Raw genomic sequence first — 25398 nt, forward strand, 5'->3', positions numbered from 1 at the left:
GTTTAAGCAAACAGAGAATATTTTCAGCTAATGGAAAAAATCATGTTAGACTGCCTCAGTTATAAGACGTTGGTTTAATTTTCAATTTGCAAAGATTTATAGCAGAATAACATGGTTGAGATGCAGCCTGAGCAGCGGCCTCTAGGATGAAGCAAATACATCCTGCTGCGTTCTGAAAGCTGGAATCATTTGTATTGGGATTTACAACATCTGTTTGAATCAACATTTACACCCCTTTATTCACAAACCAAGTGCCTTTGAGGCGGTAAGGCCATTATGGTGTGAAGTGAAGCCAATATTAAATGATACATATTTGACAAAATTCCATGCCGTAAAATACATAAAAACTACAAATGACAGTTTTGCCCAAATGTGTTCTTACGGATAGTAAATCTTTTAAACAAATCTTAAATGCTACACAACTACTGCAAAACCAGTGAAACTGAAGACATGAAAACTGTAAGTCATTTGTATTTACTCGTTGCACTCATAGATAGTAAGAGGTTGCACTATTAAAACATCTCTGTAAAACCGATAATAAAAGAGTAACACACAAACAAGTTTATCAATACTACAGTTAATACAAATAAATAACAATGTTGGATTAGATTCCGTTCAGGTTCAAGCTTTCTCATAGGCATCCAGCATCCAGGAATACAGCTCCAACATCCAAAACTAACCCTCTCTCAAACAAACCAATCAAAGAAACACACATAATCACAGGCAACACACACACACACACACACACACACACACACACACACACACACACACACACACACACACACACACAAAAGTCTCATCTGAGGAACATTTATCACCACCATCAATAACTGATGAATTTTCAGAACAGAAAACATTTGATTATTAAAAGCTACTGAGTGATGACCGTCATTGTGCGTCAGGACACAATTTCCTCAATATCAGTTTTAAATATCAGGCTCTGGGGTCCCCCTGTGGAGGAAGAAGACTCACTCAGGTTGACCTCTGCTGTCAGCTGGCAAGTGAACATCTACAGCTTCAAACACAAGATCAGAGCGTCCTCTGGTGGATAGAAGAAATGGAAACATTACACATACAAAAGTTAAGTGTTATTAAATGCAAACGTTTACTAGCAGGAAAATGTGCCAAACGTTGGGTAAGCGTTCATATGGAAGCCCAGAACTGAAAAAGTTAAATGATGTGTTGACCTTTCATTATTACATTATTTTCACATAAATCTATGGGCACACTGACAGACTGCACTTTATCTTTCTTTTTTCAAATTATTTATGTGAAACATAGTGTTACCTTAAAATCAGATCTGTCAAATACATTTTTCTCCAGAATGGGAATAGGTGCTGTAAGCGGAATGGTTCTTTTAGCTAACTTCCTGTCAGTTACTGCAGTTAGCGGTCCCCTCGCTCGTCCCTACGTCACAACATTAATGCACTGCGGTCTACAAGCAGCAAGTTATCTAGCATCATCTCAGATCCATAAGTGTGATAAACATGATAAAAACCATCAAAACAGACATTGGGAAGGATTTGTACCTGCTCCGCCATTGTAAGCGCATAAACATTCACCCATCTGTTGCTCTGTCGTGCACCGGCAGTGAGACGGGTGTCGGTTTGTACTGTGTCTCTTATGATTGGACAACAATATTGGGATCCTCCATTAAGTTTATTTGCCGATTACACGCAGAGCAGCAGACTGAGAGATCGGCTCAATTAAATGCACATATTATGGAAGTGACCACTTTATGAATAAAGAGCGATTTAACACTTACTCCACAATAACATGGGCTAAATAAACCGCTTACTTCACCTTTAATGCATGCAATGTCCATGATTGTAAGCCTGCATCATAATTAGTGCCCCAAAACTAGTCAAAGGGCGGGCACTGTGGGCTACAGTACAAAGTAGCCTACATAGCCTAATTGATTGTGTCAGTTTCGCTTTCTATTTTCCAGAAAGAGGAGTCGGCTCTCCCTCCGTTGTTAATCTGATATTGCTCGTCAACCGTTGAGCAGTTAAGATGGATAAACTACCCGTTCTGGGAAAACCCAGGTAATATTACAATATTTCACGAATGGTTACGTTGTACAGGTAGGCTTCAAACTGTTTGAAAGTTCGGTAAAGTTGGAACGATATTGACAGATTCAAACTTCCGGGATCATGAACTCATAGCATAACATTATTAAAACACAAACGATGCACTGTTGCTGTCGTTGTCACAGACAATGTCCTACAATCTCATTTTAACCTTCGAACCGTTTTCGGACTGTGTTAAGAGACGGTCCCCAGCTTTGTGAACGGTCTTTAGCAGCCAGATTGAGTTATATAGCCCTATAGCAACCATCAGTCATTTATGGGTGGATGTTTAAAGTCATAAAGTGTATGTGAGATCCCGAGATAGCCTAGTCATAATGATTTCCTGTCTTGTCTAACCCTTTCATGCATGAATTGTGATATCCTTAGTCTGGATTTTTTTCTCAAGTGATTTTATACTTCTTTAGGGATGGAAAGAAAAAATATAACTTCATTTTTTTTAAACACACATTTTTCATAGAGTTTTACACATGTCCACACGGGTGGACTCCATGCGTTTTGAGTTCTCGACTTTGCACTTATTTATTTAACAAAACAGTGAAAACAATGATATATTATGTAGAGAAAATTAACTTTTAGAGATGCCCACTCATAATACATATATTACACATGATAGCTTTAATCAACAGGCACTAGAATATACACATATTACACATTATAGCTTTAATCAGGAGACCCTACATGTAAGGAAGTCACATAAGACGGTTTGAATCACCAGACAATCTTATTGCGGTTGTTTGTACAGAGAAGTAGAAACTGACACATGTAGGACTTTTACTGACCCATAGCACTGTGAGATTGCAGAAGTGAAACGTGGAGAGAACTTTGGTTGACCTTAAACACACACTCACTTAGAATAAGACAGAGTTGGATAATGAAGATGTACACTGTTGCATGACAAGACGTGCCTATTGACACCATTGACAGTTGAACATGTACCAGGCACCAGATTAGATTAGATTGACAAGGGCCCCCCCACTTCTTGCACACATACAACATGCATACATCGTCACTGATAAGAAGAGAAGGATGACCCCTGTACGAGAGAGAGCCGGTTTGAGTGGCCATACTCAGTGCTCTGGGACCAGGCCACGTAAATTAACTACGCCCCGCCTGCATCATGTTTTGACTTTGACCTATGAGACCTCACAAGAGGAATCTCTATATATACTATGCGCATCTTTGTCTAAGCGCCTTCTTCTGGGAATTTAACTCTAGGTTGACTTCTCAAATCTAGGTCCGTGCACGTATAACTGTACGGAGTCATCTATTCTGCTTTTGGTGAAATAAATATCACTCTATTAACTTTAACCTCCTGACTGGAAACTCTGTCCTTTACGCATCCTGGTTGTCTTATTTTCACAACAAACTTGGTAGCGTAGAGGATGGTTAATTAAGATCGTACTGGAGAAAAAACAGTTTCTAAACTACTTTCTCCTCCTTTGTCCCCAGGACCAGGCGTGATTGGGCCGAGAGTTCCAGTGGACTTTTTGTCGTCTTCAGACTGAACTCGGAAGCCTGATCACTTGTGAGCGCTCACAATTTAAAGGTAAGCAGAACCTATTTAACTAAAGCCCTGCACAAATTTTAGTCTATTCATATTCGAAATGAGTGATCAGGTTACTGAGTAAGTGTGAATACGTAGTTGTTAAGTAATTGTAAAACAATCATATCAGCAGAATTGGTGTCTTCGTAAATAATCCTGTCATAATATGTTCATGTGATTGAATGGGTTCATTTTATTATTGATGATAAATGTATGGCAATGTTTTGATTTCTGTTTGTACATAATTGAGTTATTTCGCATTGATAGTTTTAAACGCACTGTAAAAGCCTACGGGTGTGTGTTTAGTTACTCGAACGGCCTGTGTCGTTGTATTGTTGGTTTTGGATCCACAGGACAAGCCTACGGGCGTGGATTTAGTTACTGTTGTTTCGGCCTGTGCCGTGTTGTGGGAAAGTATTCACTCTTATAATTTCCTCTAAGGAACTGCTCCTGAAGATGCTATCTGTGCGAAAGTAAGGCCTTACCGTGCCATTTTAGCTTTAATTGGGAAAGCCGCAATTATTCGAAGAATACAGTTAGTCCCTGTCCATTTTTACACACACACACACATCCTCTAAGGACACACCCGCGCACATACACGCACCCACACGCACACGCATACCCACATACTGACGCACACACATTTTTTAGACTTTATTGTGAGTTAAGTGTTTTGTATTACTTATTTTGAACCCATGTAAAAAGTTTTGTTGTATTAATCATAAAAGCAGCGCTGTTGTTTATTTAAAGGGACAGCACTATTTACAAAAAAGGTTTTTGTTTGTTATGGAATGGCTGAGCAAAGGCTGGTTGAAGTAGATTTTGCGTACCAAACTTTAACTGTGCACGAGGACCAATTTTCCGTTTTCTCCTCCGAGAGCCCTGTTAGCACGTTCACCACATTAACCATTCCAGTTGAGCACGTGGTGAAGTGGGAAAATTCAGTTATTGAGTGGCTAAAATTAGACCGTTTGTACTCCAGCACAGTTCTGCTAGGATTAGCAATACTGTTGGTTATTAATATAGGAATCTTGGTAGTTCTAGCTGTGAGCTACGATAAGAAATAGATAAAAATAGGGAACTGATACATTATCTCACAGCACGTGCAAGCAAAATTCCCCACTGAGTGTTATAAATCCATAGGAGTAGCAATTGTAAAGCTTGTAGGTTTAATTCTTTGCCCAAACACTAGAAATAGATAGATAGTTACTTATTTTCCAAAGGGAAATTCAGGTACCCAGTAGCGTAAAATAAGACACACATTAAACATACATTTGGCCAAATTTAAGATATATATATCCCAATAAAGAAAACTAATAGTGCTTGCATTGTACTTTAACCTAAGTTAAGATATAGATTAAAGTTACCAGACACTATGTCTTCATATGGGACTTTGCTAGCTGAGAGGGTGAGAGACGCAGGTCAGAAGGTCGGGAGGCAGGCAGAAGTCAAGATCTTGTTAGATAGATGGGAACAGAACGGGTGGTTGCCCCTTTATGGTCCCCCTAGCTGCCGTCAAATGGAGTTAATAGTACAGGATTCCACCCAAAGGCTGGGTCAGGCCAGAGAGGCTAAGCGGGCAGAGGACATTGCTAAACCTGGAAGATTTGTCACACGGCCAGCCAAGACAGCTTGTAAGGCAGAGGAGAAGGCGGCTATGTGCACAAACGCTCTGCTTCTGCATATGGGGGATGACTGCCGTTTGGCTCTTGCAGAGACAGCCAAATCTCGTGCACTGCCAGCACAGACTGACTATGGAATTTACCCCCCCCTGCCTATAGATAAGCACAGTGAATCATTTGCCTCAACCCCAGCCATAACACTTCATCCCCCTCCATACAACATTGGAAATCCATTCCTGCAGGCCCCTTTGTTGAAAGTAAATGGTGGGAGTATAGACCTTGATGACCCTAAGAGAGATAAAATGGAGAAGGAGATAGCCAACATGAAAGCTAACATGCATGTCTTGACTTCTCAAGTTGAAGCACTGTCCCCAGAAAGTGATGATTGCCGTTCCCTCTGCTCTGAGTCCAGTCACGAAAGCCTGAAAAGCAAACAGGGAAGTGGAAATAGGGCAGAAGAGGAAGTTCAAGAGAGAGAGCAGAATGTGGGAACTAGGAGTCGACGCAGCTCAGCCTGCCACAGTACAGGTTATATATCTCCCCTCAAGTGTACAGACGGCCCTCTGGAGACATTTGTTCCCCAGAGAGAGAGAACATCTCCTCACCCACAACCCCTCTTGTCCCCAAACCCTCCACGCTCATTGAGAGAGGAGTATGAGGAACGGATACGGGTTAATATTGGAAAAGGTTATGACATGGAATGGCAGGAAGGCGTATGCGAGGAGCTGACACCGGAAGAAAAAGAGGACTTGTTTAATGACATGCCCCTGTCTCAGCCATACGCAGTCTCAGGCACTCTGATAGGCCACGTCTCCTCCATTAGAAAGACCCGGCCCCCACCACCGCCAGTGCCAGATGAACAGAGGCGGTCAAAAAGAATTGAAGAGCAAACCCTGAAAAGACATAACATTACCGTAGATCGCCACTTCAGTGACTCCTTTAGAAAGGTTAGGCTTGAAGAGGAAGAAGAGGAAGAAGAGGAAAGAGAGTACATTGGAAGTGGAGCTAATTGGAATGGTGGTTCAGGCCCCCCCAGCCCTGGATCATACCCTGCCCACATTAGCCTAAAGCCCCACAAAGTTGTCCCTTTTCTGCCCCCTGAGAAACCACCGCATAAGTCATTGTATGCAGGTATGGGTCAGTTTCCCCTTCTGCAAAGCAAGATTCCAGGCAGGGGCAATGAGTTCAAACCATTCTCTTTCACAGACCTGGAGTCCATGATGACCAAACTCCCTTCACTCCATTCAGGGGCAAGCGATTGGAAGAATGAGTTTGACACACAGTGTGTGGGCCTAGCCTTAGCAGTGGGGGACATTAGGAGCATTATGATGAGGAGCCTTGGGGTAATTGACGGCAACAAGATCTTGGATGCAAGCGGCATGAGACTAGCCGTGCCTGCTGATCACCCATTCTACACCTATGAGAGTAAATTCTGGACAGTGCTGTTTGAACATTACCCCACCCCGAAAGACCCTGGTGCCATGGACACCCTCATGCACTCAGCTGGTGAATCAGTTGAGGCCTACATTGCCAGGGCTAAGATATTGTGGCGTACCGCCCATCAAGAAGAGCATGACTTATCTACCGCTACCAGGACTATGTGGCGCGCTGCTGTGATTGCAGGTCTGCCTGCCGATGTCACCTCTGCCCTAGAGGGCGTCGTTAACCTGTCTAACATGACACCCATAGACTGGAATGGGCATCTTAGACACCACTTGGCCAGGCATAATCGTGACCTACTGAAAAGTGCTAACTCTAAGAAGGACTTGGAAATCAAGCTTATGAAAAAGCAATTGGCTGACATAGAAGCAAAGGAAAAGAAGCCTGCTAAACAGCTGCCTGTGACAGTTGCTGACCCTGATACTCCAACTCCAACCACTCTCTCCCCTGACACACAGGCCTTAACTGCCCTTGTATCACAGCTCATTCAGCATACAGGTCAGAACAACAACCAATGGCAAGGAAAAGGCAGAGATAACGGACAAAGGGGGGACAGGCCCGGTAAGAACTATTGCTGCTTCAACTGTGGGCTCCCTGGCCACTACATCAGAGAATGTAAAGCCCCTAGGAAGCCCCGCAATGATCAACCCCAGGACCCAACCCAACAGCAGGCCCAACAGTCCCCTCATCCATACCAATGGAATCATCAGGGCTATGGCCCTCCTTCTGGTCAACAAAATGGCCCACAGCAAAACGGCCCACAGCAACAGCAACGCTGGCCCCAAGTCCCGCCAACAACCCAGGCCTACCAAGGGGATTACTGGCCACTTTAGTACACCAGACCACCTCTCACTGAGGGAGTTGAGCATTTTGACGTCCTAGCCGAACCCCTTTTGACCTTATGTATTGACGGCGTCAAACATGTCCTCCTAGCTGATTCAGGCGCAACATTTTCTTGCCTGACAACCCCTCATGAGAAATCGAACACTCCCCAAGCGGTGGTTGGTGTAGGGGGAGCAACCATGACCCAATGGTTCTCCGTGCCTCTATCTGTTAAATGGAACTCTTTTTCTATCCAGCATGCCTTCCTATTGGCCCCCAGCTGTCCTGTAAATCTTTTGGGAAGAGATTTAATGTGCAAAATGGGCCTGGTTATGTGGCTTGACCCCAATGGTGTGCATGTTGCCCCTTCACCTCCCCCACCAACTCCCAGTAATCCAGTCCGCATACTTACCTTGGCCCCTGCCCTACCCAAGCCAGCCATGATGTTGCAACAGGTCTATTGGCTTCGCCTGGTGAATCATGGCCCCCAGACTCCCTCCATCCAATATGCTTTTCAACTCCTTAAACCTCGCATTCAGAAACTACATGCATACATGACTCCCCTTGCTAGTGTCCACTGCACCCTGAATGTCTCTGATCAAGAGGACACCCCTTATGATGAGGATTGGAACTTGGAAATGGCCCACCTGGAGCCCTCTATCGAGTGCAATGGAATTCTCTGTGGGAAGGAAGGCGTGGCTGCCAGGGTCTTTTTGGACGATTGGCAGAAACCCTGGTACAAACTGTCAGCCTCAGCCCATCCCCATGTCACTTTTGCAGTAGCTTTCGGCCAGGAAGCAAGAGGTTTAGGCCCCATGATGAAACGTGCTTCCTCACTCACTTGGGAACCCACCCCCGAGCCAGACCTTCTAAAGGCCAAAGAAGAGGAGATGTGGCTGTTCACCGCCCCCTTTACTTCAGATAAAACCAGGCCTGAGAGCCTCCCCCTCCCCAGGGACCATGGACTCCCCTGCACTGATAACCCAGGTGCAGCTGCGGTCCTCTCCCTCATCAACAGCTCCATTTGGACTACGTCCCCATATGATGTAGGGACCCTGGAGACCCCACCCATCGTCATCACCCTATCAGACCCCACCAGAAGACCGGTCTACAGAGGGCAGTATAAGATCTCACAGGAACAACTGGAGGGCATACGGCCAACAATTGAAGGACTGTTGGCAGCAGGAGTTATCTACCCCTCCCATTCCCCTTGGAACACCCCCATTCTACCTGTTGAAAAGGCCGGAGGCAAAGGTTGGCGAATGGTCCAAGACTTCCGCCCTGTGAATGACGTGACTATCCCTGAGGCCTATCCAGTCCCGGATCCCCACCTCTCCCTAAATAGTCTGAGCCCCACCATGACTCATTTCTCTGTCATAGACCTAGCCAACGCCTTTTTCAGCGTCCCCTTGCACAAAGACTCCCAGCCTATCTTCGCCTTCACCTTCGATGGCAAACAGTACACGTACAGTAAACTACCTCAAGGCTACAGGTGTTCCCCGGGGATCTTCAACAAAATCCTAAAGACTCATCTTCTGGAACTCCAAGTTCCCCCTGAGACTGTCCTCATCCAGTATGTCGACGACCTTCTTTGTGCTGCCACCAGTGCCAACCTCTGCCTTACCCTCACAGAGTCACTGCTTCACCTGCTCCACTCCAAGGGCTACAAGATTAAGAAGGAAAAAGTGCAATGCTGTCGGCGTGAGGTGGTTTTCCTGGGCCGCAGCATCTCTGCAGACGGTCTGGGAGTCTCCTCCTCACACCGTGAGTCCATCCTCCATTACCCCAAGCCCACCACTGTCACTGACATGCTCTCGTTTTTGGGCCTAACTGGCTACAGTCGCTCTCACATCCCTGACTATGCTGCCAGAGTTGAGCCCCTTCGCCTCCTCCTGAGAGAAGCTGGCAATCGCAATGCCACAGCAGTCTTGGACTGGACCAACCTGGCTGAGCTGGCTTTCACTGACTTGAAGCAGGCATTGTCCCAAGCCGCCTCCCTTGTTACCCCAAACTACCAAGCTCCCTTCGATCTAGATGTGTCTGAACAGGGAGCCCTTATCAGGGCTGTCCTGTATCAGAAAGGGGGAGGAGAGAGGAAGGTCCTACTGTACCACTCATCCTCACTGGATCCAGTGGAAAAAGGTCAGACAGGCTGTGGAAGATACATTGCAGCACTTGCCAAAGCCATTGAAAAAACTGCCCATGTGGTTATGTGCCACCCTCTACGGATACATACGACACACGGTGTCGCTGCCTTCCTCATGAGCAGAGAATTCACCTACAGCGCCTCCAGAAAAACAAAACTGCAACGCATCTGCGTACAGCCTCACATCTCTTACTCACAAGGAGAGGTCAATATGGTTAGTGGAAGCAGCACAGGCACACCCCACTCCTGTGAGGAACTGGCAGCCAAAGAAAGCAAACTAAGAAATGACCTAAAAAACTCCCCTGACATGGAAGCAGATCTCTGGTTCTACACAGATGGCTGCTGTTATCGAGGAGAAGATGGAAAGAACAAAGCATCCTATGCAGTAGTGAGACAGTTCCCAGACCGCACACATCAGACAATAATCTCAGGAGTGATTCCCCAGCCAGCATCGGCACAAGTAGCTGAGATCAGAGCCCTAACTGAAGCACTGAAAAGAGCCAAAGGAAAAAAGGTGAACATCTTCACAGACTCAGCATATGCACACGGAGCAGCACATGTGGATGCTGTCATGTGGCAAAGAAGAGAGTACACAACCTCAAGTGGAGCACCTATCAAACACCAGGAAGAGATCCTAGCTCTAGTGGAAGCAATCATGCTCCCTGCCAGTGTCTCCATCATGAAGTGCAAAGGACATGATGTCACAAACACCAGAGTAAGTGCAGGCAACGATGCAGCTGACACCGCCGCTAAAGCAGCAGGAGACTATAAACCAGCACAAATGGTTTTGAAACTAACACCCCAGAGAGAAAGGTTAACAACCAAAGACCTTATTGACATTCAAAAAGCAGCAGGACCTTATGAATGGTCAGTGTGGGCCCGCCGTGGGGCACAAAAAGACAGTACAGGCTTGTGGCGAGCTCCAGATGGAAGAGTTGTTGCCCCAGGAAAATTGCTAAGCCTGCTCCTGCCAGAGGCACACAGACCCACTCATGAAGGACAGAAAACCACACTCTCGAACATTACTGCTCAATGGTGGCATCCAGAGATGGAAAGCATAGTCAAGCTATTCTGTGCAGAGTGCCATGTTTGTGGTGCACACAATCCCAGAAAACCATTCACGACACCTATGGGGTCCTACCCGGTACCATCAGCCCCCTTCCAAGACATTAGTATAGACTATACTGATATGGGTTCTGAGAATGTAGTACAGGGAAAGAGATACTTATTGGTAATGGTAGATAGGTTCTCAAGGTGGGTTGAGGCGATCCCAGCAAAGCATGAAGACGCAAAAACAGTAGTCAAATGGCTAAAAACAGAACTGTTGCCTCGTTATGGAGTACCAGCTCGAATCAGGTCCGATAATGGGACACATTTCAGTAACAAAATGTTGCAGGAGGTGGAACAGGGGTTGGGAATTGTGCACAGTTTTGGGTCAGTATACCACCCACAGTCGCAAGGTCTGGTGGAACGTGCTAACCAGACTTTGAAAGCCAAAATAGCCAAGGTTTGCTCAGGTAGCAAGATGACATGGGTAGAAGCCCTCCCACTGGCCCTTATGGCAATGAGGAGCTCAAGAGGGGGAGGCACGCATCTCTCCCCTCATGAGCTACTCACAGGAAGGGTAATGCCAGGTCCACCCAGGGACGGAGGTCATATGCCGTCCCTGGATGTATCTAAAATAGAGAAGTCTGAGTATATGCGTGAACTCACTCTTCTGGTCTCAGCCCTTTCTACCCAGGTGGCGAAAGCACTCGAGAGACAACCTGAACGGCCAGAGGCGCCAACCATTAAAGTAGGGGACTGGGTCAGGGTCAAGGTTCACAGGAGAAAGTGGACTGACCCTAGGTGGACCGGACCGTACGAAGTGAAGGAGGTTACTTCACACTCAGTTCAGGTCAAAGCCAAATCAGGTGCCCCGTGGCATCACCTAACACATTGTGCCCCAGCCCCGCCTCCTACCCGCACACTTGCGGAGGTAAGACTAGATTTGGCCAATTTAAATGGTGGAGAACCGGAGGAGAGAGGTGACGGAGAGAGAGATGAGGAGAACATTGAACAGACTGTTGGGGGTTCCGGAGCAGGAGGCCCCGCCCCGGAGCAGGAGAAGGTCCCTTAAGGACATAGGTTTGGGGAAGGGACATTTAATGGGGGGTGGGCTTGTTATTGCAATGTGCATTATTTTACTGATGTGGGGTCTTGAACCTTGGGATCACAATAGTAAGACTGATAACAATTCCTCCACCATTGCCCCCTCCCACCAAGCTAATGACACTGCTCACATAAATCAGACAGCGATCAAATTACCCCGTAGGAAGAGAGAAGCAGACACCACTAATCGGCACGTCAAAGTAACAACTGTGTCCAGTAGAATTGTACTCGAATTTTTTGAAGGTGTAACTGCCACAGCCATGTTTGATTTCTGTGACGTGGTCCGGTGCCATGGGAAAGAGCAGCCCTGGGCCTGGTCTGAAAAATATGTCTGTACTACTGAAGGGTCCAAAGTATACAAAGAGAATGGCCGGTATGGGCCTGATCTGCTATGTAGACGGTGGGAGTCTGTGGTTGCTAACACGGGTGCTAAAGACTGGGGAGGAGGGACTAAATCTTTAATAAAGGGAAGATTGTCCATTTCAAAGGGAACTCGACTAACCACATGTGCTAAGAATCATTGTAACCCCCTATTTCTAACTTTGTCTAACCCTAGGCTATATGATTCCAGAACCTACGTGCTGGGTGGGTGGGAGACGGGGACTGACCCAATGGGGCAATTCAAGATTCAGGTAAATAAACGCCCTGCTAACTACAGGAGGAGAGTAAGGACCAACACCTCTGCGACCCCTAGGCCCCCACCCCCTGATCCCGATTCAGGTACTATGCATGTGATAGCTGAAGACTTTTCCAAATTGACACCACAGGCTATCCTCCAAATGAGCACAGGTTATGGGGATAACAATGTCTGGTTAAACTGGCTTATCCAGTCTGCCCAGGATCAGCACATGGAGGGCTGTATTGCTTGCGCTAGTGCACGACCACAATTGACCACTAGTCCTGCACCCCTTTTTCCAGACACCGACCGAGTAGGTTATTCATGCATGATGAGACTATTTAGGGAGGCTACTCCATCAAACTGCGGCACCTTGGCTGCCATTTTCCCACCATTACCTAATAACACCAAAACAGGGGTATTTTCCCCACTAAAGGGGGTGCCCAATAGATATCACTGTTTCAATTTCACTTCCACCTCTGCCACTTTAAATGTAGGCCGTATCCCTCAGGACTGGTGTAATTCCACCAGCAGTGGTTCTGTAATTGGCCCCTGGACCCGCAACGGCCTGTACTGGTACTGCGGGGGCAGGCGCTTGATTTCCAGAATTGTAGCTACACAGACCATTGGGGTATGTGCTATGGTTAGACTAGTGGCTCCCCTGAAAATTTTTGGCCATAAGGTTGTTAGAGACTCTACACTGCCCCAGACTTTGACTGATCGCAGGAGACGACATGTTTTGACCAGACGCTCCACTGACCCCGTAGGAGATATGGACTTTAACCCCACTTACATGGACGCAGTTGGGGTTCCAAGAGGGGTCCCCGACAAGTATAAATTAGCTGACCAGATAGCTTCTGGCTTTGAAAGTATTTTCCTTTGGATAACCCCTAATAAGAATGTAGACAGGATCAATTATGTTTGGTACTCCCTGCTGAGACTGACTAACAGCACGAGAGATGGTATGGAGGCCGCTGCTGAACAACTTGCCCCAACTTCTCTCATGGCAGTCCAGAACAGAATGGCTTTGGACATGCTGCTAGCAGAAAAAGGGGGTGTCTGTGCTATGTTTGGTGACTTGTGTTGCACTGTCATCCCCAATAATACTGCACCCGATGGTTCAATGACTAGATCTGTTAACGAATTACACGCACTCTCAAAGAGTATGCATGCCAACACTGGAATTGACAATCCCTTTAGCGATTGGTTAAACGCCGCTTTTGGTAAATGGAAGTCTCTAATCATGTCTGTCCTTATGTCCCTAGGTGTGTTTGTTGGAATTCTGGTCACTTGTGGTTGTTGCTGCATTCCTTTCCTTAGGGCTATGGTCACTAGGCTAATTACCACAGCACTCACCAAGGAGCAAGGTCCCCCGCCTTATGATGCAGGGACTTTTCCTCTGTTAGCTCAGGACTTTGAAATTGACAATCCTGAGACCGACCTCGATTCTTATCCCCAGGTTAATCTTGCCTTTTAAGCTCTATCCGCCTTTATAGCTTTTCAGAATTTAGCAATAGCTTGCATTAGGCACACTAAAAGTTAAAGTTATTCCACACCTATCAGGTGTGGAAAGGGGGATTTGTAGAGAAAATTAACTTTTAGAGATGCCCACTCATAATACATATATTACACATGATAGCTTTAATCAACAGGCACTAGAATATACACATATTACACATTATAGCTTTAATCAGGAGACCCTACATGTAAGGAAGTCACATAAGACGGTTTGAATCACCAGACAATCTTATTGCGGTTGTTTGTACAGAGAAGTAGAAACTGACACATGTAGGACTTTTACTGACCCATAGCACTGTGAGATTGCAGAAGTGAAACGTGGAGAGAACTTTGGTTGACCTTAAACACACACTCACTTAGAATAAGACAGAGTTGGATAATGAAGATGTACACTGTTGCATGACAAGACGTGCCTATTGACACCATTGACAGTTGAACATGTACCAGGCACCAGATTAGATTAGATTGACAAGGGCCCCCCCACTTCTTGCACACATACAACATGCATACATCGTCACTGATAAGAAGAGAAGGATGACCCCTGTACGAGAGAGAGCCGGTTTGAGTGGCCATACTCAGTGCTCTGGGACCAGGCCACGTAAATTAACTACGCCCCGCCTGCATCATGTTTTGACTTTGACCTATGAGACCTCACAAGAGGAATCTCTATATATACTATGCGCATCTTTGTCTAAGCGCCTTCTTCTGGGAATTTAACTCTAGGTTGACTTCTCAAATCTAGGTCCGTGCACGTATAACTGTACGGAGTCATCTATTCTGCTTTTGGTGAAATAAATATCACTCTATTAACTTTAACCTCCTGACTGGAAACTCTGTCCTTTACGCATCCTGGTTGTCTTATTTTCACAACAATTATCTGAAAACTATAAAATAATATATATTTGCAATGCCTGTTCACATATATTAACATATTCCAATACTTCAATCTAATGCAAAAGCGTGGAATAATTTTTTCAATCAAAATTTTCTATGAAAATAACAGACAGCTCTTTCCTTGGTTCTCCAATTTCTCTTTTTCAGGTGTAATTCACTAGTACAGCCTACTGACTTGTACATCACTTCATCAAAGCTATTTTGATATGAAAATTGGCATCATAGTGACACCAACTGTTTTACACATAATGGAATAATCTAGATTTTTGATTTTTGATTTTTTTTACACACATACTTCAAATTGCATTCTAATAACATAAATCTATTGATTTAAAACCAAAAAGTTACAGCAAAGTAAGCTTTTTCAAGCACAACACATCTGCAGTCATAGTATTTATTGAAGTCGGTGATGCATGATGTCCAATTTAGTGGACAGGTGATTAAACATAATTTCCTCCATGTAAAATCAATAATTGGAAATTTTAACAACTATATGACTCCTAAGATGTTACTTGATGTTGCCATATTTGTTTTACCTGTCAGGCTCTCCTATTTTCTAAGTATTTACAGGATATTCCTGAGCTACACAACTTTTCTGCTCCCTGTCAGCCATCTTGGTTTGACTAATTGTGGCTGCTCTTACAATGGTTGGCTACTGGTTGGCAATGCATTGGATGACACCTATGGATGACACAGAAGAGTCCACTGTTGTGGCTGATATGCAACTACGCGATCTACACCCATGCATATTCAAGAAAACAACATTTGAATAGCTGTCCACTGTAGTGACCACTATGCGTGAAAGGGCTAAACATATTGTTCACTTAATTCAACAGTAGGCTACAAATGATAGGCCAAAGCCCTTATCAAGTGGTGTGAGGAGGAGGAAGATGCAGTGAAATACCAACAACGATGGAAAGTGGTTTACACTGATATGAAGTGTTAGCAACTTACTCTCATGTTGATGGTTTTATTACAGACAAGGCCTACTTTAGTTGGCAGTGCCCCACTAACTCATATTGCTGTAGGCTATTTGCATTTGGAAACCTGCTCATAGGCTTTGACTGTGAAAGGCACCTGCCATGTTTTTCAGTGTTCAGTGCTGACTCATCACCTTCAAATGTAGTGAGAGCATCAACTGTGGCTAATGCTATACTCGTTACCATGATTAATGCAAATTCTAATTTACATCTATACATTTGGTGGATACATATTCCCATTTCATAGTATTCTATATAATTTGCATTACATTTTATAATAATTTTTTATATATTCTGTGCACTATTTGTTTTTATTTAGGTCTCAGATGTCTCCCTTCACTTGTGTATTCCTCTTAATACGTGTTTGTTTTACTTTTCTGTTTTTTATATTGCACTGTTGTGGGAAGCCTGGACTAAACACGTTTGTTGCCAACGACTGCTCTTATAATTGTTGTGCATAAGACTAATAAACAATCTTGAATCTTGATCTCACACGCAATATTTTAGGTTTAATACCACTCCTTTGCTTTGTCTATGATCATTCTCTGATGCATGTGATTATCTCTCTCATCAGCCTTGGCGGTTTTAGTTTTGGACTCGCTCCAGCCTTTTCCACAGTTTCAGAACCTGCAGCCCAACCCTTTACTTTGAACAACTCGATGGGCACCGAAGGTGATGTCGTCACAACTACAACTTTCAGTTCAACAGAGAGAAATGGGAACAGAACTTTGTTTGCATTGCCAGGTAAGTGATGTAAGTTTCATGGCAAGAACACTCTCAAAGGGCAGCACTGCTACTGATAAAGTGCTACGAAAAGCTTGATGTCCTCACTGTTTTTTATTTTCTTCATTGTTATCAACACATTATAAAAAAAGGACAGGAAAAAATAAGAAATAGATTTATCTGTGTGGAAATAGGATATATAACTGTTTTCCAGTTTCGCAATATGGTACAGTCTCCCTCCTCAAATGATAAAGCTTTCCATTGATTTCCTACTGGAAAAATCCGGATGTGACATCACTGTGTGTTCTCCGTTCTCCCACTTATCCATAAAATTAGAAAGATACATTGAATAATAAATTAAAATGCAAATTGGGATTTAAAAGTCAGCTTTTATATTCATACATTTGTCTTTTCAGAAGAGCTGAAACCCAAGTTGGAATCTGAATGGAGAGCCATGGAGTGGACAGAGGAGTGAGTAAAGCTGTGACTTCCCATGACGTCAATCATTCAACTATTTTTACTACATTATTACTAACAATTGATATTCCTGCTCATTTAAAGTGAAAAGAAAACCTATTTTCAACACTATCAATAACATATTACCTTTACTCCTTCAACTCATTGAGCTAAAAAGACCAACACTGTACTTGTCAAAATAAGCCTGAACAGTTAGTATCTTCGATATGAACCTAGGCAAAGGAAGAGCCTGATGGAGACGGTCAGTTCCTACAGACCGAGCTGTGAGGAGGTGACCAAGGCTCGAGTGCTCCTCCTGGGCCCGGTCAGTTCTGGAAAGTCCAGCTTTGTCAGTTCAGTCCAGTCTGTGTTTAATGGAAGAGTCACCAACAGGGCCATGGTGGGCTCCTCCTCGACCAGCTTCACCAAGAAGGTACAACCAGAGCAATAACATTAAAGCTATTGACATTGATCAATATGAGCTTAAGTATTGGGTTTAGTTCCCCCCTTTATTAGTGGGCACAGCCGTCTGTATGCACAGCCTTATTCACAGTCTATGTGCACCACACATACAAAGCATATTTTATAGCTGTACTTTTCTATTCGTAGGACATAATTATCCACAGGATCAGTTTCAAATGTATTCCTAGAACTTCATCTGGCGCAAAATGAAATCAAAGTTTGAGTAAGACATATTAACTCCATTCTCACTTAGTAAGTAGCTGATACTCTAGCGTTCAGTATCACGTTCTTCATCGGCAAATGGTGTCGGCCCAGATGCCATAAAGTTGCCAATGACACAACTTGTTAAACTCCACATGTTTAAGACATTTTGTTTAAAAGATATTATCAGGTCCATTTCAGAGTTAATTAATGACATACAAACAACAAAAATGTTAATTTAAATATGGACAAGGCTGGCACACTAGAAGAAACACTGAACCAGAATGTCTAAAATTCCAAACCTCCAATCAGTAGGTAGCTTGTTCCTATGCTATAGACGTCGCTGCCCTTGACTTTAGTCTTGTTTGTGTCAGCTGCAGTCCTTTAGCATCCGTGGTCAGAAGGGAGAGGATCCCACTGGACTGATGCTGTGTGATGTCATGGGCCTGGGGGATGGAGAGATGACAGGACCGACCCTCCACGACATCCTGTCTGTCATTAATGGCCATGTACCTGAGGGACACAAGGTAAAGCCATATCAATAATGTTATATCATAGCTAATTTAGCTTAGCTTGCAGCATGGCTCTAAAGGTGGAAATGTTGGTCGGTCGTTTAATCCACCACTCTGGTCTCAATGAATGAAAAATCTCAACAACTACTTGATGGATTGGCCAGAGGATGAATCCCAATGACTTTGGCGATCCTCTGACTCTTTCTCAGCGCCACCAACATGTGTGGCTTTGAATAAAATATACTGGATGGATTGGCACGCAAGTTATGTCCTATACAGGATGATTTTTTAAAACTTTAGTGGTGCAATTTAATGAACACCAGCACAGCTAATGGCATTCCCATCAGCTTCAGTTCTACTTTGTGTTAGTGCTAGTTGGCAAATGTTGGCATGTTTTTTAAAAATGTAATCCTTCATTTCATTCTCCTAGTTCAGTCCAGATCAGCCCGTGAGGTCTGAGACTGTGGGCTATGTGAAGAGGCCAAGCATCAATGACAAGATCCATTGTGTGGCCTATGTTGTGGACGCCTCTAAAATCCTAAACTACCCCAAATGCCTCAGCACCACCTTCCAGCAGCTCCGAGAACACATCAGTGACCTGGGTAAGATAGGGATAGACAAGCAGTCGAGCACTAAGACATATTTTTCACACAGACCGTATGATGACAGCGTTGTATTCTGTCCGTTAGGTGTTCACCAGGTGGCACTGCTGACCCACATCGACCAAATTTGTTCAGAAACGGCCAAAGATGTCACCAAAGTTTACAAGAGCCGCATCATTCGGGACACGGTAGGTTGAAATGAAATATATCCAGTTTGAGAAATATTCAAATACTGTCATATACTGTATATACAGTATTTATTTTTTGATGATGATGAAGATGATCTGAACCATGATGGGGAAGTCGAATTTGGAGCTTTGTATGATTTATTTAGGTTCACATTACCATTGTACAAGTATCTGACCAGATTGTGTTTATGCTGTGCTTAAATGTCCAAGAAGATGAAATACAAGCTTTGTACAGTATATAATATATTATATTCAAACCAAGAGGCCACAATCATTTACTATCACTCCTACTGACCACCCAAATAGGTGTAGCCTTGTTCTCGTCAAGCTGAAGGAACTGAAATCTGGTGATGTGAAAATATTATTGTCACGGATGTGTGTGTGTGTGTGTGGGTGTGTGTTTTTTTGTAGATGGCTAAAGCTGGAGCTCTGTTGGGTATGTCAACCTCCTACATTGTCCCAGTCAAGAACTACTCATCAGAGTTGACATTGGACGCGAACACGGATGTTCTTCTGCTCAGTGCTGTCGACCACATCCTGCAGTATGCTGACCTGTACTTCCAGGACAATACACCAAAACACACAGGGCCATAGATAGATTAAAACACTAATGTCTGAGCTTTGTCAACAAGACTTTTAAACACAATTTAAAAAATCATTCACAATTAAATAATCATGAATGGTTTAATGTAAGCCATTAACTGTGCTGAAAATGTGTTTGTGTGCCGCTGTCTGTCTCTAACTGTGTTTTGGTGAGCTGGGTGTGTGCTTTTTGTCCTTATTACATTTTAATTTGACCCTCATTTAAGATACATTTCTGATGGACCAAATGATATGATTCAGAAGTTTTGAATATTTTATTGGTAAGAGGCATTTGTGCTTTATATCAACAGCGTTGGACTTAGGTAGGAATGCAATTTCCCGACCTATCACACTATCATGTACAGATAGTCTGCCTTTCTCCTGAGCGAGGAAATACCTTATTTGACACAAAATCCATAACAATATTTTGATCTGATTTAATTAAACGTCACTGAAATCAACTGAATAAGTAACCCCTAAACCTAATATTCTGTTTACATAAGCGTTATCATCATCATGCCTTGCCAATTTAATATAAGGTTCAACAACTTTACCCCAACTTTCAACAACTTAACATTCCACTTGTTTTTTTTCTTGTTTTTTTTAAAGATATTTTTTTGGCATTTTTATGCTTTATTGATAGTGTAGAGACAGAGTTGAAATAGGGCAGAGAGAGGAGTGACATGCAGAGAACGACCGCGGGCTGGAATCGAACCCGGGTCCGCTGCTGGCTGAGGCCCATGGGGGGGACGCCCTACCAACTTAGCTAAGGGCGCCCCTACATTCCACTTGTTTTTGTTGATACATTTGTATGTCATTTTCGGAGGGAGCCTGAAAACTGAGAAGTTCATCACCAATGAATGACTGCTTCGTTGATTGTTGAGCATTTTACAATAAAGGACTCGAAACTTTATTTTAGATTGTATGATTTATTGGCATTCCTTAGTGCTACAGTTGCCTGAGCCTCTGCCTTTATGCAAGTGGACAACCTCTGTTGTTATAACCCAGTGGTTCTCAAACATATCTGGCGGGCCGCATTGAATTATGAATTATAAAAACAATATATATATATTAGGCCTATAGGGGAGAGTGGCCTAAGTTGTGCCGGTGGGGAAGTTGTGCCACCCCTTGTTTCTAGAAAACCATAGAAGAAATTGGAAATGTGACCACATATTTAAGAAGAGCCATCCATTTAACTCATCCTGTAAAGAAGGGAGAAACATCGAATAAGATATAAGCACATTTAAGCTCAAAAAACTGTTTTTTGCCTTTCAAAGTAAAATTTCCATGATGACGGTTTTTTGATTATTGTGTCTGAACAATTATAAACACGTTTGAAAACATTTGACACATGTTTTAGTGCTTTGGTATGCTACACTTTGTGTCTATATAGTGTGAGCACAATGTCAGCCCTAAACTGCTGCATCATGCTTATTATCCAAAATTCTGGGGTTGGGGTGATTTGTGCCAGAGGGCCTGGGTGAGTTATAAGTAAGTAAGTAAAATGTATTTATAAAAGCACATTTATAACAGTTTGCACTGTCCAAAGTGCTTTACATAGTGCATTCAGTAGGTAAAAATGAAGGTAAAATAACAATAACCAAAATAAACAGACATCCACATATAAACAAAGATAGTAGTGCAGAGGTAAGATAGCTAATGGGGAGGAAAAACCAGGGTGTACAGATGGGTTTTGAGCCTTGATTTAAAGGCAGAAATGGAGGGGCAATCGCATGCCAGGTGGCAGTTGGTTCTACAAGGGCAGAGCAGCTAGTGTAAAATACATTTCTGAGAGTTGTGCCATTGGCATGGCTGTATACGCTGGTCACCAAATTGTCTACAGTAGCTCAGAAGAGAGTGACATCTCCATTCCACTTAACGACACCACTGATGAGAGTTCAAATGGCCAGAAAGATGATGATGGTGACTTTGTCATTGTGAGCTTTTGCAGATAAAACCATTAGATCTGCTAGGCCTTGTTTAAGAAAATTGTCTTCAATCTTTGTAAAATATTTACTTTATTTACTTTAAATACACCTTAAATAAGTGATTGTCTAATGGATTTGTCTTGCATTACAGTTTATGAGATATATATCAATGGCACAATTTACCCCATGGTATTCTCTCCAACGGCACAATTTACACCACACCGGGGGCAAGTTGTGCCACAAGACAAGTTTTTTTCCGAAAGCTATATTTCTTCAACAGTTTATTCCAGATCCAAAGTTTTTATTGACAGGGATGCACAACACCCTAAAATATATGTACATATGAGAGTTGGAGACGTTACTATCAAATCCTCACTTTAAAGTCTTTGAGTAAAAAGTGGCACAACTTAGGCCACTCTCCCCTATATATAGGGGAGAGTGAAAAAAAAATATATATATAGGGGAGAACGGGGGAATCTGAGGCATCGGGTAATGTGAGCCACCCCCTGTATCTAGGCAACGGAAAACATTTGTGGTCATGTGAGATATATGTTTTCAAGCCCCTCTCATTTCCCCATGGCCCTGAAAGAGAGGACCTCATGGTGCTGTGGTAAGCATGTTTTTTTCACCAAAATAGGTATTTTGCATGTAAAAGTAAATTTTCTTGCTGTCAACTTAATCAACTGTTGTGCCAAAGCAAATGTATTCACGTAGAAAAACTTCTATCATACGTGTTGATGAACTACCAACATATGAAACCATGTGATGCTGATAACTGAAGATTAGCCTGAAATGCTAAGAGAGGTAGTTTTTTCTCAAATTGTGGTGGTGGGAGAAAGTGAGCCAAATGCTGTGGGGGAAAGTGAGCCACTATCTCACTTTCCCCCACCATGAGGCACAAGTTAAGTTTAGTCTTAAACATATTTTAATGTAATATTACATAACATATGTTTTATTTTAATGTCATACACATTGTAGAAAAGCCATCATGCCAAGGAAATACACCAGGAAGACGACCTGGGGCAACCACACGGAAAGAGCACCTTCTCATCTTTCCCTGTAACCTTCAGGGCTGGAATGTAGAGTAGGCCTAGTTGTAGAGTATGACAGGCTGATGTTATAATCCAGTTGGGTCTTCTCCTGTGTTCTGAGTCCCAGGCTGTTCTTGCTGGTTCTGATTTTCCTATGCTTTGACCCCCAGACACTAGCTGGCTCTAAGGGTCCTGTGTTCTGACCCCCAGACTGTGTTCTAATCTAACTGGTTCTATCTTTCATTTGAATCTTATTAAAACCTTTTGAATTATAATATGTTGTATTTGATTTTGTTCAGAGTTACTTTCAAGTGTTTAGAAAATTTGCTTTGCTTAATTGACCAAACCCCATCATTCTTTTACTAGTCCGACATTAGTTCTGGAATGTGTGGCTAGCTTTCAGGATTCTTACTGTTACAATATGTGTTGTTATGGTAGTTTCAGAGTGGAAAAAGCAAGTGGATCAGTTTACCCACAGCTGGGGTAAAGTGAGCCACTTGACAACTTTTTTTTAAAACAATCATATTTTCACTGCCCTTTGTCTTGAAAAAATTCTGCTAATGCCCATTTCTAGGAAACATCCAGAATTAATGGGAAATGTGTAAATTTGAGTGATAAATCATTTTAGCTCGCTTAGAGGGGAGCAAATGTAAAAAGTGGCTCAGATTACCCCATTCTCCCCTAATGGATTGGATTTATATAGCACTTTTCAAGGCACTCAAAGACGCTTTACAGGGTTCCAGGTTCCATTCATTCACACACAGTCATACTGGTAAACTACCATAGTAGCCACAGCTGCCCAGGGGCAGACTGACGGAAGCGTGGCTGCCATTCAGCGCCTACGGCCCCCCCGACCACCACCTCAAACATACAGCAGTCACACGAGGCAAGGTGGGTGAAGTGTCTTGCCCAAGGACACAACAACTATGACACAGGTGGCAGAGCGGGGATTGAACCGCCAACCCTTGGATCATTGGCCAACCCGCTTAACCACCTGAGCCACGGTCGCCCCGTAAACCCAATACGATGCACTTTCTCAACTTCAAGGTGAATTAGATTAGGTCAAGTGTCTAAGGATGGATGCTAACATTATCTGGTTTCTAACTCTTTTGCCTAAAGTTTAGCTAACAAGCTAACGTTAGCTAGCTGCTGATAGCCATGGAACTATTTGCCTAGTTAAAGCGGCTAAGAGTAACATTTAAATATCTTTTAAACAGCCTCATGTTTCCTCTGATAATCATAAATTACCTTTAACAGCAAACGAGACCATCAGTGCAAAGAAAGACGTTTTTAAATAGTTTTTATTACTGCTTTTGGTCTGGTCGCACACCCAATCCGATTTTCGGTTCGCTCGTGCAGGCTCTATGGTCACATATCCATATTGGTCGCAGATTTCAGTGTGGCGCAGCAACGTGATTTGAGAAGCCTATCCCTCCAGGTGAGGGAAGGGGAGCGGGAGCCTTGTTTGAGACAGTTATTTGTCGTCATAATGACTGATAATGGGGCTGAACCATCAAAGAACAAAATTAAAATGCAATGAAGAAAAGCTAAAAGGGAGAGTGATATAGGCTACGGGAGGGACGAGGGCGTTGCCAAGCAACGTGTATACAATTTCACGAGAGCAAAACTAGACAGCAGTGTTTACTCCTAAATGAATGAGCGGTTGGTACTAACACAAATTTTGCTTTGCTTCACCATCATCAGATAACCATTATCTGAAATAGTCATTATTTACATCAACAACACAAACACATTACCTCATCGTGATCCATACTAACTGCCGTCTCTCGTTCATTCGCTTTCTGTGAGGACACGTCTTTTAGCTCCGTGAGAGAGAGTAGTTAGGTGACACTGCTGCATCAACTCATTGCAATCAGGTGCGTGTGGCAGTGACTGGCATTAGTTCATGCAGTGTCAAAACCACTCTCACGGAGCCGAAAAGAGTCCTCACACTTTCAACACACGGACATGCACAATATTGCTCCCTTCTCAGTTCACACTCACGCGCCTGGCACGAGCTACAAAACAGCTTTGCGACAGCGGGCGTCGTAAAAATACTACCGCTTTTGTCCAAAGGGTACGCCAACGTGCCATGTTACTCGTAGTGGCTTTAACTGCTGATAGCCCACCGTTTATTTCCAATGTATAGTGTCATAATAGTTAACACTGCTGCTGCATCATGATGAGTAGTGAGTCCTACAAAAAAACACTCCAAAAGGTGATACGTTTTCAATGTGCCGAAAGTTTTGAACAATAAAGTAGAATAAATATTTGAATGCAATACAGAATGCCTCAGTGCCTTACTGATTTATATTCCATTAGATTTGCGTCAATGGGAGCTAGTTGTCTTTTCCTTAACATGTCCACCATAAATAAATACAGAAGACACAAATTACTGCATAAAATTAACCAGAATGCACAAAATGAAGTGTTTGAACCTCTAATTTTTCTGGGGGACTACCCCCAGACCACTGCTTTTAATGTGTCATGCTCCCCCCCCCCCCCCCATGTTGAAATGAAACCTAGCCCTTCATTAATTAATTAAAATGTGTTAATTACACATTACTGGATGCAGACCAATACATGTAAACTGTAAAGACGCAACCTGGCCATTGAAATTATTTCAGTCGGCGGCCCTCGGTCCAATGTTGGATTCCTAAATTGGCCCTCAGCTATCAAAAGTTTGAGAACCCCTGTTATAACCTGAAAGTCTACCATCACCTACTGGAACACTCATTAAGATAATGGCATCTATAGCATTTCCTCACTTTATTTCAAACCATTCTTCATTTCTGTCACAGCACTGCTATGTTGACATTGTTGGCTGCTGTATTTTGTATTGAATTGTTTTGTGACCTTTTGGGGATGTTTTGGCTGCATGACTAGAC

At 43.4% G+C, this 25398-nt stretch overlaps 2 protein-coding genes across 3 annotated transcripts; both read left to right on the forward strand.

Moving 5' to 3' along the window:
- Nucleotides 1-1942: 1942 nt before the first annotated feature.
- On the forward strand, nucleotides 1943-16458 carry LOC307254541 (uncharacterized protein). Of its 2 annotated transcripts, none has more exons than XR_013844988.1 (2): nucleotides 1943-2048; nucleotides 16400-16458. XR_013844988.1 is itself a non-coding variant. In XM_080032967.1 (2 exons), exon 2 carries the CDS (start codon nucleotides 5012-5014, stop codon nucleotides 7529-7531), a length of 2520 nt encoding a protein of 839 aa, XP_079889093.1. In that variant the 5' UTR covers nucleotides 1951-2048; nucleotides 3543-5011; the 3' UTR covers nucleotides 7532-7547. The 2 variants fall into 2 exon arrangements, 1 of the variants encoding a protein (XP_079889093.1); XM_080032967.1 differs by lacking the exon at nucleotides 16400-16458 and adding an exon at nucleotides 3543-7547 and having other exon boundaries at nucleotides 1951-2048.
- A 26-nt stretch (nucleotides 16459-16484) lies between these two features.
- On the forward strand, nucleotides 16485-19605 carry ifi44g (interferon induced protein 44g; the record flags this gene model as incomplete). Its single annotated transcript, XM_080032221.1, has 7 exons — nucleotides 16485-16569; nucleotides 16965-17019; nucleotides 17242-17437; nucleotides 18042-18194; nucleotides 18610-18781; nucleotides 18869-18969; nucleotides 19381-19605. The coding sequence occupies 7 exons, from the start codon at nucleotides 16485-16487 to the stop codon at nucleotides 19561-19563; spliced, it is 945 nt and encodes a 314-aa protein (XP_079888347.1). The 3' UTR covers nucleotides 19564-19605.
- Between the last annotated feature and the right edge of the window lie 5793 nt (nucleotides 19606-25398).

Source organism: Ammodytes marinus (assembly GCF_949987685.1).
Source record: "Ammodytes marinus genome assembly, chromosome: 8".
Lineage (NCBI taxonomy): Eukaryota > Metazoa > Chordata > Actinopteri > Uranoscopiformes > Ammodytidae > Ammodytes > Ammodytes marinus.